The sequence below is a fragment of the Bos taurus genome, chromosome 10, assembly GCF_002263795.3.
Source record: "Bos taurus isolate L1 Dominette 01449 registration number 42190680 breed Hereford chromosome 10, ARS-UCD2.0, whole genome shotgun sequence".
In the NCBI taxonomy this organism is placed as follows: domain Eukaryota; kingdom Metazoa; phylum Chordata; class Mammalia; order Artiodactyla; family Bovidae; genus Bos; species Bos taurus.
Window position 1 is genome coordinate 73,424,460 of NC_037337.1, and position 17,513 is coordinate 73,441,972.

Here is a 17,513-nt window from a genome sequence, read left to right on the forward strand (position 1 = left end):
TTTGGCCACCTCATGCGAAGAGTTGACTCATTGGAAAAGACTCTGATGCTAGGAGGGATTGGGGACAGGAGGAGAAGAGGACGACAGAGGATGAGATGGCTGGATGGCATCACTGACTCAATGGACGTGAGTCTGAGTGAACTCCGGGAGATGGTGATGGACAGGGAGGCCTGGCGTGCTGCGATTCATGGGGTTGTGAAGAGTCGGACATGACTGAGCGACTGAACTGAACTGAACTGATAAATATATCCCCTCTGTTTGGGATTTCCCTCCCATTTAGGTTACCCCAGAGCACTGAGTAGAGTTCCCTGTGCTATACAGTAGGTTCTCATTAGTTATCTATTTTATATATAGTATCAATAGTGTATGTATGTCAATCCCAATCTCCCAATTCATCCCACCCTCCCCCTTCCCTCTTGGTATCCATGTTTGTTCTCTTCATCTGTGTCTGTATTTCTGCTTTGTAAATAAGACAATCTATACCAATTTTTCTCAGATCCCATATGATTATTATTTATTCTTGATCAAACCTCAATATAATTAGTTTGTTGAAGTTCCTTTAAATTATTATAATTACCACTTCTAAATCATAAAGATCAATAATTAACATTAATATCTGTGAGACTCATTATAGTGCTTATCAAACATTGAAAAGACATTTTTTAAGACATTAATACAAACTATGAGTAGAACAAAGTATATTCTAATGTTCTCCTATTTTAAAAAATGGGATATAAAACAATTATGAGACAATAAAATGGTGTATATAAACCTTGCTGTTCACTGGCACAAAAATCCAGTTTGTAATTTTGTTAAAAATGACAAAAATAACCTTTTTCACTGGTTGTAATTTGACTGGCACATCAAAGTAAATGCTCGAAACAAATTTTTCCAACACTGAATTTCTAAGAAACTGATATAAATCATCAATTGTACATTAATTTATGTGTTTTATTGTTTAACAAAACATATGCAAGTGATATAAATGATACCACGGTTTGTATAACTCAATTAGAGAGAGAAGATATGTTGAGTCTGTACTTTACTTGTGACTAAAGCCCACTCTGAGGAGCTCTGGCCCCATATTCTGAAGACCCAGGAAATGTGTAATAGACAACATGAGAAATGCCTGACTTCTGGTTCTGGCTCCTCATCTGTAAAATAGGTTTGACCTAAAATTCTCAGGCATGCCTTCCAGATCAAAGGACCCATCCTTTCTGTGTTTGTATTTTTACTTTCTGACCGTCTTCTTATTACAATGCTGTACTTTTGTCTATCATCTTAAAATGTTCACTCTATACATTTATTTTCATCTCAAAGTAATGACAGCTGTATTTCTGGGTGGTTATTAACATTCATTGAATACTTATAAATGTGAACAAAAAACAAACCTGTGGCAGAGTGCCAGGTAATTTTAAAACAAAAAAGAAAACAGTCACCCCATAAATATAACGCATTGAGTCTCTGATGGCTATTACAAAAATGGACCCAAACTCAGAGAAGTAGCTTGAACGTTTACATGGAAATATAGACTCTGGAGTGATATCATTGCCTGCCATCAGTTATCTCAAACTGAGTCCAAGTTTTTAAAGTCATTTCCTAACTAATGTTAACAAGCCCAGGTGTTTCCTGATTTCAGTTGTTCAGACTCTCAAAAAAAAAAAAAAGAGTAAGGGAGGGAAATGTGTAAAATTCCTTTGTTGGCTTCCTTTCGCCTGTACTGAACCCAAGTTTCATCTTCCTACTATGCGTGGTTTTTGTGTTTCCCTGTCCATTTAGCCCATGAGCTTATTTTTCTCCCTTTTTGTTACACTCATCAGATGTCTCTTTTGTTTTTCTTGTTATCAGTGTTATTTTTTTTCCAAGTTTTCCTCCATATTTAAAATCTCAGTATGAGTGATTATATATTTTGGGTTGTTTTGGGTTGTAATCACTGCCTTTATTCTTTTTAAAAATATTTTTTTCTACCTTTTATTTTATTATTGAAGTATAATTGCTTTACAATGATACATATGTTAGTTTCTGCTGTATAATGAAGTGAATCAGCTACGTGTATACATATGTCCCCTCCATGCCACCCCTCTGGGTGCATTACAGTGCTGAGCTTCCCAGCTGAGCTTCCTGTGCTAAATAGCAGCTTCCTACTAGCTATTTTACACATGGTAGTGTATATATATCACTGCTATTCTCCAAATTTGTCCCACCCTCCTCTTCTCCCTCTGTGTCCACATGTCCATTCTCTATGTCTGTCTCTATTCCTGCCCTGCAAATAGGTTCATCTGTACCATTTTTATAGATTCTATAGTGAAGTCGCTCAGTCGTGTCCAACTCTTTGCGACTCCATGGACTGTAGCCTACCAGGCTCCTCTGTCCATGGGATTTTCCAGGCAATAGTACTGGAGTGGATTGCCATTTCCTTCTCCAGCGGATCTTCCCAACCCAGGGATCGAACCCGGGTCTCCCGCATTGTAGACAGATGCTTTACCATCTGAGCTACCAGGGAAGTCCTAGATTCTATATATACGTATTAATATACAATATTTGTTTTTCTCTTTCTGACTTACTTCACTCTGTGTGACAGACTCTACGTCCACCCACATCAGTTGTTGTTGCTCAGTCGCTAAGTCTTGTCTGACTCTTTGCAGCCCCATGAATTGCAGCATGCCAGGCTTTCCTGTCCTTCACTGTTTCCCGAAGTTTGCTCAAACTCATGTCCATTGAGTTGATAATGCCATCTAACCATCTCATCCTCTGTCGCCTCCTTCTCCTTCTGCCCTCAGTCTTTCCCAGCATCAGGGTCTTTTCCAGTGAATCAACTCTTCGCATCAGGTGGCCAAAGTACGGGAGCTTCAGCTTCAGCATCAGTCTTTCCATTGAATATTCAGGGTTGATTTCCTTTAGGATTGACTGATGAGCGATTATATTTGAACTAAGACAATGTGTCGAAAATCCTGCCTCTGACTGAAGAGCCTCTGCAGGTACTGGGATTGAGCCCCTGATCTTGAGTACCAGTTCCTCAGCCCAGGGGGGCAAATGGCATAGAGTGTGAAGCAGCCAGAATGAGGTAGGGGAAGGGAAAGCGAACAACAGGGTAAGGCAGAACTGATAACATTTATATAATACTGCAGGACTTTGCCATGTGCATTAGAGTGCATTTCTCATTTAATTCTGTGTTATTATGTGACTTCTTTAAGGTCATCTAGCCATTTTAGAGGATGCGAACCTGTCTTTGAATGTTTTTGTCCCTTATGTCTGGGCTTCTTGAACTGGAGTATAAAATAATCACCTGAGATTGTTAAACATTACTGAAAATGCCAATTCCTGGATCATCCCACTCCCTGTTTCACCCCAAAAATCATGGCCAGAAGGTCTGAATTGCACTTCTCTCACCTGTTGGCTTCTAGAGCTAAAATTATATTGACAGTATAGCGGTTATTTTCCATTAAATTATTAGAAAGCAAACAGTACCCTGATTTAGTATAAAGTATTTACCTTTTCTAGTATCTAAAAAAAGTTCGCTAACTTTCTGTGTTCTAAACAAATGCCTGCATTCAGAGTTTTAAAAAGAGCAAAGGGGAAGCTACTTGGGTGATTTTAATGTCCTCACATGACAAAATGATTGAGGCTTATGTGAAACTTTCACACTTCATTGCCAAGATTTCAAGGATGGAAAGTCTTTTTTTATGCCTTCTTATTATGAACTATAAGCTCTTGGGAACGGGGGCCAAACTGCTTTTTCATTTCCAAGAATCAGAAGACGTTCAAGCTTCACTAGAAAGATGACAGGAAATGATTACAATTTAAAGGGGTTAAAGTCCACCTATCTGTGATTTGGTGTGGAGTTTTTAATATTAACTAAAAAAAAATTTAAATTACTGAAATGTTCAGCAATTATAGAAAAAGAGAAAAATCACAAAATACAGATAAATGAAAAAATCATCCATAATAAACAGTTATAAATTTGCTTACCATGTGCCTGGCACTATTTCAAGGGCTTTACAAACAATTTCTATAGACCTCACAGCAACCCACTTTACAGCTGAGAAAACTGAACCATAGTAAGAATAGGTAGAGCCTGAAGTCACACTGCTATAGGGGACACGATCTGGGTGGAGGCAATCTGCCTCCAGAGACCACATTTTCAAACTCTCCACTAGCCAGACTCTATTCTATAATCCATTACTCCAGATAACCATGCTCACATTTCGGGGTCTACCCTTCCAAAAATACGCACACACACACAGACATTTGCATACACATACAACATACACATGCACACTTTACACTAAATAGGATCCCTGATTTTTTCACTAATAGTATATTGTGAACTTCTATAATGGCTACTATGGCAAATAGTAACTGCTACATCCTGGCAAAATATTCTATTTAAAGTGAAGCTCCTCCCCCTCCCTTTGTACAACTAAGAAAAAGCATAGCCACGAAGGTCCAAGTGATCATCCTATTAAGATTACTTGACTCGGCAAAAGCCGTTCCATGTACTAAAGTTTATTACTATCTACTATTCAATTCCAAGGCTGAAAGAACATGTAGAGGCTGTTACACATGACCTAAAGGCAATTCTTGAGGGCTCTGGAAAGCCTGAGTATGCTGCCCAGTGAGCAGAATGGAATACTGATTAGATGGTCACTGAGTAAACCCGAGAATGCCATCAATGAGACATAGAGAAAACCCAGCAAAGGGCGAAAGAAAGATACCATCAGAGCAAAATAATCATTTTCCTCTCACAGATTTCTTACACAACCCATAAAATCTAATAACTTGCTTGCCACTTAATAACCACTTGGTGTTAATGGACTAGAACAAAATGATAAAAGTTAATGGAACAACCTGACCATTAGCTACATTAATAATAGGTTTAGAGAAAATTATTATTATTTTAAACCATATACACTTGCTTTCTGTTACTAGTGCTTTTTAGAAATATTAAAATATTAAGAAGCATACTAAAATGAAAAGTTATAGTAAGTTCTCTATTCAGAATTAAGGAATTTTAAGTTCTTTTAGCTTCAAAAGATATTTTTGTCTCATTTGGTGACATGCTACTGTAGGTTGTAATTATAGAAGTAGATACGAAGAAATAATTAAAGTTACTAAATGCAGATTCGCCTTAGTTCCCCTGTTTATCTCTTATTTTATATGAAGGTATGTCTTTTTAAAAAAATCTACCAGATTGTAATATAGGCCAAGGACTTTTATGAATCTGTTTCTTAACAGAATGCCTGTAAAGTTCTCCAGGGTTCCATACTACTAAGGATTGTAAGAGGTGGCTCAGTGGTAAGGAATCTGCCTGCAGTGCAGGAGATGCAGGAGATGTGGGCTTGATCCGTGGGCCAGGAAGATCCCTTGGAGCAGGAAATGACAACCCACTCCTGTATTCTTGCCTGGAAAATTCCATGGGCAGAGGAGCCTAGAGCCTGGTGGGCTGCAGTCTGTGGGGTAGCACAGAGTTGACATGACTGGCGACTGAACAAGTGCATACTACTATTAGGAAAGGCTCTTGGGTGATGTAAGTTTCAAGTGAAAATATTCTAATGGGTAGATTCGAGTAGGTGAGTTATGTCGAAAGTAAACCAACCATGGGAGAGATTTGTGTTTGTTCCGTTTATATTCAGAAAATATTTAACTTTAGTGGAGTTTCCTGTTAGAAAACAATGGCATAAATGTCTCACTGAGTTATTACTCCCGATCACCAGGCAATATTTAGGCAACCTGACTGCTTTTTAAAGGGCGTATTGCTTTGATGTTTGCTCCTCTGTTCTGACATCAGTCCCTGGAAGGCCCGTCTTTTGAGGAAGGCTGAGGAAGCGTGAAAGCTGAGCCAGTCTACCCCATCCGCTCTTTAGGACTTTGCCCCTCAGCCTCTTCCTTTCCCTCATTCCCTCACTCAGCACGAGCCGTTCTTGCACTGAGACACAGACTTTTGACGTCAGGACCCTGTGGCTCTCTGAGGACCTCACTACTCTGACTTCATCCCAGACTCCTCCCACCCCACCTTCCCTTCTGACTTGGCCTCTGTTTCTTCTTCCATGTCATTGAAGACTTTCCTCTTATCCTGGTTTAAGAAGCCTCACAGTGATGTGTTTAGGTGTGGGTCTTTATTGATTCGTTCTGCCTAGTACACTGTGTCCTTTCGATATGAGACTCATGTCTTCCTTCCATTCTGAGAAATGTTACTATCTCTGTGATGTATCTTACCTTTTTCTATTCTTTTTGGAACATGTATAAGGACATCGTGATCTACCTTTGCCACACTATATGTACCTTTATGCATATACCCTTTTACATACTTACCTTTGCATATTTAAAAATGGATGAGAGGCAGCACTGCTATAACCCCTGCCCTGTGTACCACTCACTTCTGCCTGCTGAGAATCTCCAACTTCCTCCTTTCTGTACTCAGTGTATTTAATAGTTTTCATTCCTATTGTGCAATAAAACCACCTGGGATAGGGGTAAGGCATGCATTTTTTGAAAAATGGGCCGCATCTTAGCTCTTTCATGTATTAAGTATGCGATACAATTCACGTAACCATTCTGGCTCTCACTTTTCCTATGTGTAAATAGAGACAATAATACTTACATCCATGGTTGTCATGAGACTCAAATGAAATGTGTGTCAAATGCTTTGTTCCAGTGCTGGTGAATACTTAATAAATGATACTATGGCAGTCAGAGTAACAGCTGAAAGGTACCATATGCTTGACAATGTATCACATGCATTGTATTAAATCATTAGATATTTTATCTTCAGAGCCCTCACAGATGAGTACATCATTATTCATTTGTAAATTCAACATCCTAAGAACTGTTTTCTTTTATCCATGTTGCATTCCAATCTTAATCCTTTGGTATACATATTTTATGTATTTCATGACATATTTATATTTCTTTCTTTAGATTTTTAAAACGTTATTCACTATTTTTTCCTATGTTGTTTATCAAATGTCATTCTAATGACTATGTGATATTCCACTGAGTTGTTATTCTGTAATTTACTCAGTCATTTCACTATTGCTGGAAGGAAAGTTATGACCAACCTAGACAGCATATTAAAAAGCAGAGACATTACTTTGCCAACAAAGGTCCGTCTAGTCAAGGCTATGGTTTTTCCAGTGGTCATGTATGGATGTGAGAGTTGGACTGTGAAGAAGGCTGAGCACAGAAGAATTGATGCTTTTGAACTGTGGTGCTGGAGGAGACTCTTAAGAGTCCCTTGGACTGCAAAGAGATCCAACGAGTCCATCCTAAAGGAGATCAGTCCTGAGTGTTCATTGGAAGGACTGATGCTGAAGCTGAAACTCCAATACTTTGGCCACCTGATGTAAAGAGCTGACTCATTGGAAAAGACCCTGATGCTGGGAAAGATGGAGGACAGGAGGAGAAGGGGACGACAGAGGATGAGATGGTTGGATGGCATCACGGACTCAATGGACATGGGTTTGGGTAAACTCCGGAAGTTGGTGATGGACAGGGAGGCCTGGCGTGCTGCAGTCCATGGGGTCTCAAAGAGTCAGACACGACTGAGTGACTGAACTGAACTGAACTAATGTAGTAGGAATTGTATATAGAGAAGTCCAAAGTTATAGTGTGACTAAGACAAGAAAAAAGAATACAGTAATTCCCCTACATATGAACCTCAAGTTGCAAACTGTCAAAGATGCAACTGAACCATTCCATCCGTGTCAGACATGAGTGAAATTGCAGCTTGCCTTCCATCCCCTATTGCTGATGCTCCTTTAGCTCTACCATCTCTCATCTCCTCTCCCGCCTCCAGTCAGTAACTCTTCTTGCCTCTTCACTTGATGCCAGCCCCTGTATGCCAGCTTTTGTACTGTACTATTGTACTTTTTGAGGTACTGTACTGTAAGATTTAAAATGTTTTATTTTGTGTGTTTGTTTTTTATGTATTATTTGTATGAAATTATTATAGACCTATTACAGGGCAGTACTGTATAGCTGATTGTGTTAGTTGGGTACCGAAGTATAATTTTGTTGGACTTAATGAACATGCTCTCAGAATAGAACTCATTTGGATGTAGTGCATTTTACTGTAGTAATAAGTGGAGCAAAAACAAACCTCTAGTCTATTAAAAAAAAAAATAATATATATTTTAAAGCAGTCTATACAGATATATGTGGCTTCCCTTGTAGCTCAGTTGGTAAAGAATCTGCCTGCCATGCAGGAGACCTGGGTTCGATTCATGGGTCGGGAAGATCCCCTGGAGAAGGAAATGGCAACCCACTCCAATATTCTTGCCTGGAGACTCCCATGGACAGAGGAGCCTGGCGGGCTACAGTCCATGGGCTTGCAAGAGTGGGACAACGACTTAGCAACTAAACCACTACCATACAGATATGCAAGTTCTACACCGTATTATGTACAAGCCACTGTTGATCAGGGTGGGATGTGTATAAAGAGTGAACTTCTTTCTCCCCTGCCTTCATTAAAACTCAGGAGGATCAGCTCTGCATAACAGCTGTCATGTAGGTAAGGTTTGTATTGGCATCTAGTCCTTCCCTACAGGGACTCTGCACTAGGTGCTCTCGCCTGTCTACTGTCCCCTACGAGCCAGCCAATGACACATGACATGGGCTGGAGACAATCAGAGTCTTCCTCAAGATTGATTTAAAGATGCTAGTAGAGAAAATTCTCATTCTACTGGGGCTGTTAAACTAGAAAACCAGGAAGTCAAGGTTGCTGGAGACCACGTCCCTGGCTGTTGGCAGGCAAGTTTAGACAGCAGGCTAAGAGCCACAGGCATAGGTGCTTCTTAAACTAAGGTCCATTTTTTCACCTATGCCTTGGATGGCATTCACTCCTGTGGTCGCAGAACTGCGCAAACCCTCTCTTTTCCTGCATGGCTCTCCTTACTAAAAAGCCTTCCACCTGGTGAGTCCATCTTCCTCCTCAGTTCTCTCTCTCCTCCCTACTCCAGCCAAATGTCTTGAAAGAATATCTACACTCACTCTCTTCACTCTTATTTTTCACCTCAACCTACTCTAAATAGGCTTCCACATTTACCCTTCTACTGAATCGGCTCAAAGATTACTCAGGAACTGTCCAACTCCACAGGCTTTCTTTAGTCTTGTTTATTTAATCCCTTAGCATCCTCTGACCTAGCTGACCTTTCCTTCCTGCCTGAGAACTTTTGAGTTGGTTTCCACAATAACTGGAAAACACATCCTCTTGGGTTTTCTCTTCTGCCTGCTGCTTCTCAACCCCATTGTCTGCCTCTCCTGTAGATGTTGGGGTTTCTGGAAGTCTGCAGCCTAAGCACCTTCTTTTTCTCAAACTACATTCTCTTCCTATCTTTTCCTGTAATGGAGCTCTCATCCACTATTTTAGCTTTGATTGTGATCTCTATACTAATGGCTTCTCCACTTATTCCTTTACTCCTGATTCTACCTCTGACCTTCCCAACCACATAGCCACTTGCCCACTTTGGATTTCCACTTAAATGTATCAAAGGGATATCAAACCTGACCTGTTTCGAACTGAACTCTTCACCCTCCTCCACAAATCTGCTGCTCCTCCCCTGGGGTTTCCTAATCACTCATGGCTTTGTTATCCACACAATTGCTCAAGTCCATTTCCAACATGCTTCTTTTAGTACTTTCCTCTTCTTCATTCTCTTCTTTCCATCCATCACTGAGACCTGTCCAGACCTGTCTCTGTCTCAGTTCCACCTCCTTAGCTTTATCACCATCACATCACCCGAGTCTGTCACCATCCTCTCCCTTCTAGACTTCAGCCACAGCATCCTCACTGGTGTCCCCACACCCGTGCTGGCTCCTTCCAGTCCATTTTTTGCACAACTCCAGAGAGATATTTTAAAACCTCAATCTCATCCTGCCCTGACTCTGCTTAACAGCCTTCCAGAGGCTTCCAGCTGTTCATAGTTAAGGTCCAAAGACCTACCAATCTGGTTAGTCTTGGCCCCTGACCCACCTTTACAGGCTCTTTTCAGCCACTTGCCCCTCCAGCCACATGGAATCCTCCTGGTTCCCCAAACAGGACAAACTGTTTTCTCAGGAACTTAGATCCTTCTGCTGTGAATTTTTTTAGGTAACCCTTTTCTGATTAGCCTCCCCTCACCACTCCAGTTACATTATCCCAAGATACCTTGGTCTGTTCCTCCACCTCACCCTCTATTTATTATTTTTCCTCTCTTGTGGGACTGTTAAGCCCCAGGAGGGCAGGCACATGGCTGTCCTGCTCACTGCTCTGCCACCACTGCCCACCTATGCCTGGCACTGACTGATCGGGCAAAAATGGAGTATTTGGTGGCCTCACCACCTAACCCCAGGGCAGCTGTGTAGCTGCCCAGCATTTGGGACTGTCTTCTCTTAGTGCTGAGATCCAATAGCAGCAAATCCTTCAGTGGTTCTTAAAACTAGAGTCCTACTCTTTGGAGGAGAGGTTGACAAAGTTGACCCAAATGATTCCCTTGACCTTTTCCACTGGGGCCATACAGGAGCTCCCTGGTGTTGGAGAGCTTGCTTTATGGCTCTGTCTAAAGCTAAGGTGTCATCTGGGCAATGTGCTACATCCCTGCCCCGTTCTTTTAAGGAAATGCTGTTTTTGAGACCAGCCTTTCCCCACCGACCATTGTTCTTTTCTCTTTTCATTCCACAGTGTGCCTAAGTGAAATGCTGAGAACCTAGGTTGAGAGCCCCAAATAGGGCAGTGGGAAGAAGGGAATAGAAAGGCTGACCTGCTCCCAGGAGACTCAGAGTCGCCAAAGAGAATGTAATTAGGGATCTTAACAGTGGCCTAGGCTTTATGGGAGACAAATTGGTTGAGGTGGCCCTCAGGGAGTGAGGAGCTCCCAGGGGACAAAAACTGCAGGAGCCATGAGTGGAGAAGCAACTGGAGGCGGCCCCCTCTGACTCACAAACAGAGCAACAGCCTAGAGTGTTCCTAGAAGAGGCGATTTCTTCGGCGCACGTGTACTGGGGACTACGTCTGTGTGTGCGTGTGTGTTTGTGTGAGTGAACATCTTCTGCCCTCGTCCTGTAGGGCTGGGCGAACCAGGAAGCGCCTCGCAGAGGAAGAGATTTAGTAGTCTCGGCCACGTTTGTCTTCAGAACCGACCTTTCCTGCTCTTTGTGCAACAAGACACACCTCTCCGAGGAAGGAGGCGGACATCATTACTACTGCCCTATTAAAAACACACACACACACACACACACTCACACACACAACAACCGTGTAATTACTCTCCGCAGGAAAGGCGCACAACAGGATGGGCCCGAGCTGAACTCGGGATGAGCCATCCCTGTAAAGATTAGGAAAAGGAACCTCCGCGCCATGCACCCGCCTCCGGCCAGGGCCTCTCCCAGATGGTCAGGCTGGGTTGCCAGACCACCTCCTAGGGTGAGAGGGTGGTCGCGGGCGTCTCCCAGCCACGCGGGTTCCCTGTTCCTTCTCCTACCCGCCTTCCAGCTCTCGCTGGGTCTGTCTCCCACGCCTCAGGTGTTTGCTGGGGCTGGGCCACAAGCCCTTCCCTTTTTGGCCTGCACCTGGGGTAACCTCCAGCCCCGAGCGCCCCGCCAGACCCTGCTGCAGCGAGTGCGCACGGAGCGGTGCGAGTCGACTCGCGTGGGGCTCTCCGGGCTGCGTGCGCCCCGCCACTGCCCGAACACAGGGCCGGGCTCCGGCTGCGCGCCACGCCCCCGGGCTTCGCACGGCGCGCGAGCCCCTTGGAGGGTGTCTGTGAACTTGGAGCCGAGCGGCTCGAGGCTCCTGCCGGGGATGCGGCGGCAGCTGCTTCCTGGTTTGAAGCTCGCCGAGTGGGGGAGAGCGTGAGCCCGCGGAGGCGGGGGCAGGAGCCGGAGCCGGAGCGGGCGGAGGCGGGGGCAGGAGACGCTGGAGGCTCGAGCTAACCGGACGGGTCGCTCCGGCTCTCCCGGGAGAGGAGCTTCCTGGCCCTGAAGAAGGGGCGAGTACCGTGCGAGCCCCCGGGAGGTGCCGCGCGCTCCAGAGGGACGGTCGGGCGACCCCGGCCCGCTGAGGGCTCGGCGCCCGGCTCCCCTCCTTTCCACCTCGCGAGGGAGGGAGGGAGGGAAGGAGGGGAGGAAAGGTCCGGCGGAGGAGGCAGAATGGCCGGTCGAGGGGAGCTTGGGTGCTGCTTTTCCCGGGAGCTGCCTCCACTCCTGCGGCCGCCGCGAGAGCTGGCCTGAGCGAGGGCTCCCCGCTCTCCGGCTGCGAGACCGCGCGGTCCCCGGGGCGGGACAGCGGCGTCGGCATGTCGTCCGGCACCATGAAGTTCAATGGCTACTTGAGGGTCCGCATTGGCGAGGCCGTGGGGCTGCAGCCCACCCGCTGGTCCCTGCGCCACTCGCTCTTCAAGAAGGGCTATCAGCTACTGGACCCCTACCTGACGGTGAGCGTGGACCAGGTCCGCGTGGGCCAGACTAGCACCAAACAGAAGACCAACAAGCCCACGTACAATGAGGAGTTCTGCGCCAACGTCACCGACGGTGGCCACCTGGAGCTGGCCGTCTTCCACGAGACGCCCCTGGGCTACGACCACTTTGTGGCCAACTGCACCCTGCAATTCCAGGAGCTACTGCGCACGGCCGGCGCCTCGGACACCTTCGAGGGCTGGGTGAGTACCTGGAGCCCTCCCCTTGGTGTCCACTCCGCACCTTTCTCTTCCTTCATTTTACAGAACTTGCCTGGGACCCGCTTTCCCATCTTCCCAGGCTCCGCGGCTCAGGGAATTCCCTCCACTTTTGGTCCACGTCCAGGTGGCCCTTGGCACTGGTGATGCGACCGCGGTGGGTGTGCGAGGGCATAGCTGTTCCTCTAAGAAGCCATCCTGGATATGGTTCCTCTTGGGGATGGCAGCTTGGGCTAACGGGAAGTCGGGGGAAGGGGCGATCACCCCCTCCTCCCAGACTTTGAGTAAGGCGCCCCAACTCTCTGCACGCGGGTAATATAGGAAAGGCAAGGAAGGTGTGTTAGGAAAGTGACTTGCTTTGGATAAAGCTCTTTAAGCGTTTCTTAAGCGAAAGGCATGCATTCTCGCAGGTATTATTCATAATGTTTATGGATACGTGTTGGTTCAGCCGCTCAGACGTGCACACGTGTTTCAGCATGCACATCCATTACATCCCAGAGGTAAATAACCCACACGGGCAGGGATCGGAGTGCCTGGGTCTGCAGTTGGCAAAGTTTTGTTAAGCAGTTTTTCAAGGAGATGAGATTTACATGTGTTTGCAGGCAACTTCGGTTCACTTTCAGCCCAAGAGGTCTGATTCCTACAGTTAGTGTTTCTGCTGTTACTGGTCTTGAGAGTTTCCAGGGCTCCTCAGCAGTTTGTGAACCACCCCTGGTTTCTCACCTCACCTGCTTGTATTTCTGTGTATTGACAAGTAGTTGCCCGCAACGTCCTACTTGCCTGTGCTTTTCACATAGTTCCCATGAGGCAAAATGTCTGCTGCAAATAAATTAAAATGTCTAGAGCACTCTACACAGTGCAAAAATGCTTCTACTTCCTAATCTTCATACTGCCTTTGTGATGCCGGTGTTATCCTTCCCACATGTATGTGATGAAATGATAACTAGAATGAAGTGGTCTGGTTTGGCCAAATAAGTCCTTTGAAGACTCTCAGGAGTTTAATGATTTAAATTCTGGAGGATGTCAGTTGTGAGGCCAGAATGTGAATCAGTTTTGAAAACCCTGTTTGAAATTAACAAGTGGGGGAATCAGATGGATAATAAGAAAGACTCATTTAGATATTTATTTTACACTTTGAGGAATTGATACTTTTATCATATATTTTGTAAAATTACAGCTAGCTTGTGGAGTAGTCTCTTAAATAGGAGAAAAAACCATAACGACTGTTTAACTGTAACATCAAATTATATTGAGTTAATTTCCCTTCAACTAAATGTACTTTGTGAAATTTAGAAGTGGACTGGAGAGGAAGGGCCAAAATAGAGATTGACATTTTATTTTGTGAATTTCTGAATAGGAATTAGAGATAAGTCTAGGAATCTGAATGGAATTATTAAATTAGTACCCGGTTAGGAGTTAGATTGGGCAAAGCTCTAAAGAACAGGGTTCTGAAATATAATGGTGCAGACTGACCGATGGCCATTAGAAGCATGTTTTCCAAGAGAGATCCTAGACTGGTTTTCTTTACCCATAATCCGCACATTTGAATCACCTGAGGGACTTTTAAAAATCCCTACTTTTAAAGACTCTAGATGAGACTGGCTGTGGACACCAGCATCAGTATTTTTCAGCTCTCCAGGTGATCCCAATGTGCAGTCAAGTTTGAGAACCTGTAGCCTAAATGAAGATCACAAGGTAAGGGCTGGAAGAAGCATAAGTATAGGAAGATTCAGGTTACTTGAAAAAGTGGGGTGCCTATTTAGATCTGCCTATTTTCCCACTGGCTGTAGATTTAAATGTAAATTAAATTTACATATCTTAATTGTCTGAATTAACTATATTTAGGTGTTTAATGTAACCCGGTAGCGGTGGTCTGAAAAATACGAGTGTTTGGTAGGATATATCAGCATTTAAATGACCTTGACATTGGTGATTTGTCAGACACTCATTCAGTGAGGAGGCAGAGTTTTTTAAATTCTTGGTATTTTGAAACTGTGACGATAGGGTAGATAAAATAGGCAGTGAGTTTCCTTTTTAAAAAATTTTTTGTTAAAATAATTTTTGTTAAAATACTTGGAGATATATGGAATGCTTGTTTTTTAAATGATCCTCTATAGGTCTAAAGTGGTTTTGAAGTTTAGAACTACAGAATTATTTATTTGTCCTTAGCATATTAAATTGAAATGCATAGTTTATTCAGAAAGCTATAAATGGAAGAATTTACTCCACGATAAATTTATTTTTTGCAACTGAAATTACAGGTTGCTAAACAATGAAAATAAACTAGCAGTTTAATTCTTCCTAGATCAGGAGAAGAGACAAAAACAGAAGATACCTTTGTTATTAGAATAAAACAAAGTTGTTACGCTTTCTTGCTTAACATAGTTTCTAAGTATTAAGAAGATAGTCTTTGACATTGATTTTGTACCAGTTTCACTGATATTACCTTCTAAGCTTGATGAGAGAAAGAGATCTATTTTATGCAGTTATATTCCTAGTACCGAGGAGGCAACCCATTCCAGTATTCTTACCTGGAGAATCCCACTGGACAGGGGAGCCTCATGGGCTACAGTCCCTAGGGTCGCACACTGAAGTGACTTAGCACACATGCACACATTCCTAGTACCAGGCACAGTGCCTGCCGTGGATTAGGCAATCAACCATTTCTTTCCTAACTACTTTTGTTTCATTTAATTTGCATTATATCCAAGGAGGTAGTGAGATATAATATGACAGCTAAAGAAGTTCTTAAATGGAAATTCAGTGTTAAACTCTTCAATTAGAAAAGATTTCAAAGACCTGAGTTTCTGCCTGAAACTAGGAAAAAACGAACCAGTCAAATCCTAGGTAAGCAGAAAGAAGGAAATGTAAAGATAGCAGAAATCAGTGAAGTAGAAAGCAGAAACAGTAGAGAAAAATCAGTGAAACAAAAACATTGGTTCTCTGGAAACACACACACACAATAAAATTGATAAATCTCAAGACAGAATGATCAAGAAAAAAGATGACACAAATTACCAATGTTAGAAAATGAGAAAACATCACTATAGATCCTATGGACGTTAAAAAAAAATAAGAGAATATTATGAATAACTTTATGCCAGTAAATTCTGCAATTTAGATGAGATGAATAAATTCCTTGAAAGATACACATGACCAAAACTCATTCAAACAACTAGCCTTATGTGCATTAAGGCAATTGAATTTGTAGTTAAAAAAACTTCCACGGTACAAACTTCCCAGGTGGCTTAACTGGTGAGTTCTATCATATATTTAAGGAAGAAACATTGGCAATTACACAGACTGTTCCAGAAAACAGAAGAAAAGGAAACACATCCTGGCACATTTCATGAGGCCAACATTACCTTTATACCAAAACTTGATGGATGCTTTGCAAATAAATAGAACTAAAGACCAATGTCCCTTCTGAGTGTAGATATTAAAAAATCTTAAATTTTAGGAAATCACACCCAGCTATATAGCAAATGATCAAATGGGGTTATAATCAGGACTTCAAGGTTCATGGTTGACTAAGCATTTAAAATCAATCAGTGCAACTCTTCAAATTAACAGAATAGTTTAATAACAGAAAAAAAGATTCATATGATCAGGTCAGTAGACAAAGAATTTGACAAAATTCAATATCCATTCATGATAAAAACTCTCAACAAACTAGTAATAGAAGGGTACTTTTCAACCAGATGAAGGACAGCTGTGAAAAACCTACAAGTAACATGTTGATGGTGAAAAACTGAATGATATTCCCCTAAGATCAAGAGTGGCAAGGATAGCTACCCTTACCACTTCTGTTCAACTGTGTAGTGGAGGTCGCAGTCAGTGCAACAAGCAATTAATAAAGTACATGCAAAGGAAGAAGTTAAAGTGTGTATAGAAAAATCTAAGACACCTACAAAAGGGTTACTAGAACCAACAGGCTATGTTTAACTAGGTTGCAGGATCCAAACCAATCTACAAGTTACTTGTTTCTTCAAACTCTTAGTGGACAACTGAAAGCTGAAATAGAAAAATACCATTTAAAAGAGCACAAAAATGTGAAATTGGATAAATCTAATAAAACATGCAAGACTTGGTCACTGAAAATGAGAAACCATTGCTGAAATAAGTTAAAGATCTAAATAAATGGAGAGAAATACTGTGTTCATAAATGGGAAGATTCAGTATTCTTAAGACCTCAAATTTTCCCAAATTGTTCAATAGATTTAATGTATTTCTAGTCAAAATATCATCAGGCTTTGTTGTAAAAATTAACAAACTGATTCTAAAATGTATATGAACATGTGAAAGACCCAGACTTATCTAAGAATAATTTTGAAAAAGGATGAGTTGGAGAACTTAAAGTATCTGATTTCAAGACTTACTACAGCACTACTGTAATCAAGGTAATGTGGTATTAAAGAGAGTCAGAGAGATCAGTGGAATAGAAGAGAGTCTAGAAATAGATTCATACATATATGATCAGCTGACTTTCTTTTGACAAAGATGTCAAGGCAGTTCCATTGTGGAAATGATAATTTTCTCAACAAGTGCTACTTGAACAACTGAATAGCTATATGCATAAACTTGTGCATTGACTTTAATCTTACATTATACACAAAAATTAACTGAAAATGGATCATAGACCTAAAAGTAGGATTTTAGCTGTAAAATTTTTATAAGAAAACATAGACGAAAATCTTAGTGACCTTGGACACCACACGTATTTTTCAGATAGGACCACAGAAGCAAGTACTATAAAGAAATCAAATCAGACTATTTAAATTAACTGTTGCTTTTCAGAAGATTCTTAAGAAGAAGATGACACAATCCCCTGGGAGAAAGTATTTGTAACATGTACATCAGACAGGG

At 42.4% G+C, this 17,513-nt stretch overlaps 1 protein-coding gene across 1 annotated transcript in view; it reads left to right on the plus strand.

The window, feature by feature from the left end:
- Window positions 1-12,231: 12,231 nt before the first annotated feature.
- Window positions 12,232-17,513, plus strand: part of PRKCH (protein kinase C eta) — a 232,007-nt gene continuing 226,725 nt past the window's right edge. Inside the window, 1 exon segment of the mRNA NM_001076863.1 lies at window positions 12,232-12,632. Coding sequence (NP_001070331.1) covers window positions 12,270-12,632 — 363 coding nt within the window. The 5' untranslated portion in view covers window positions 12,232-12,269.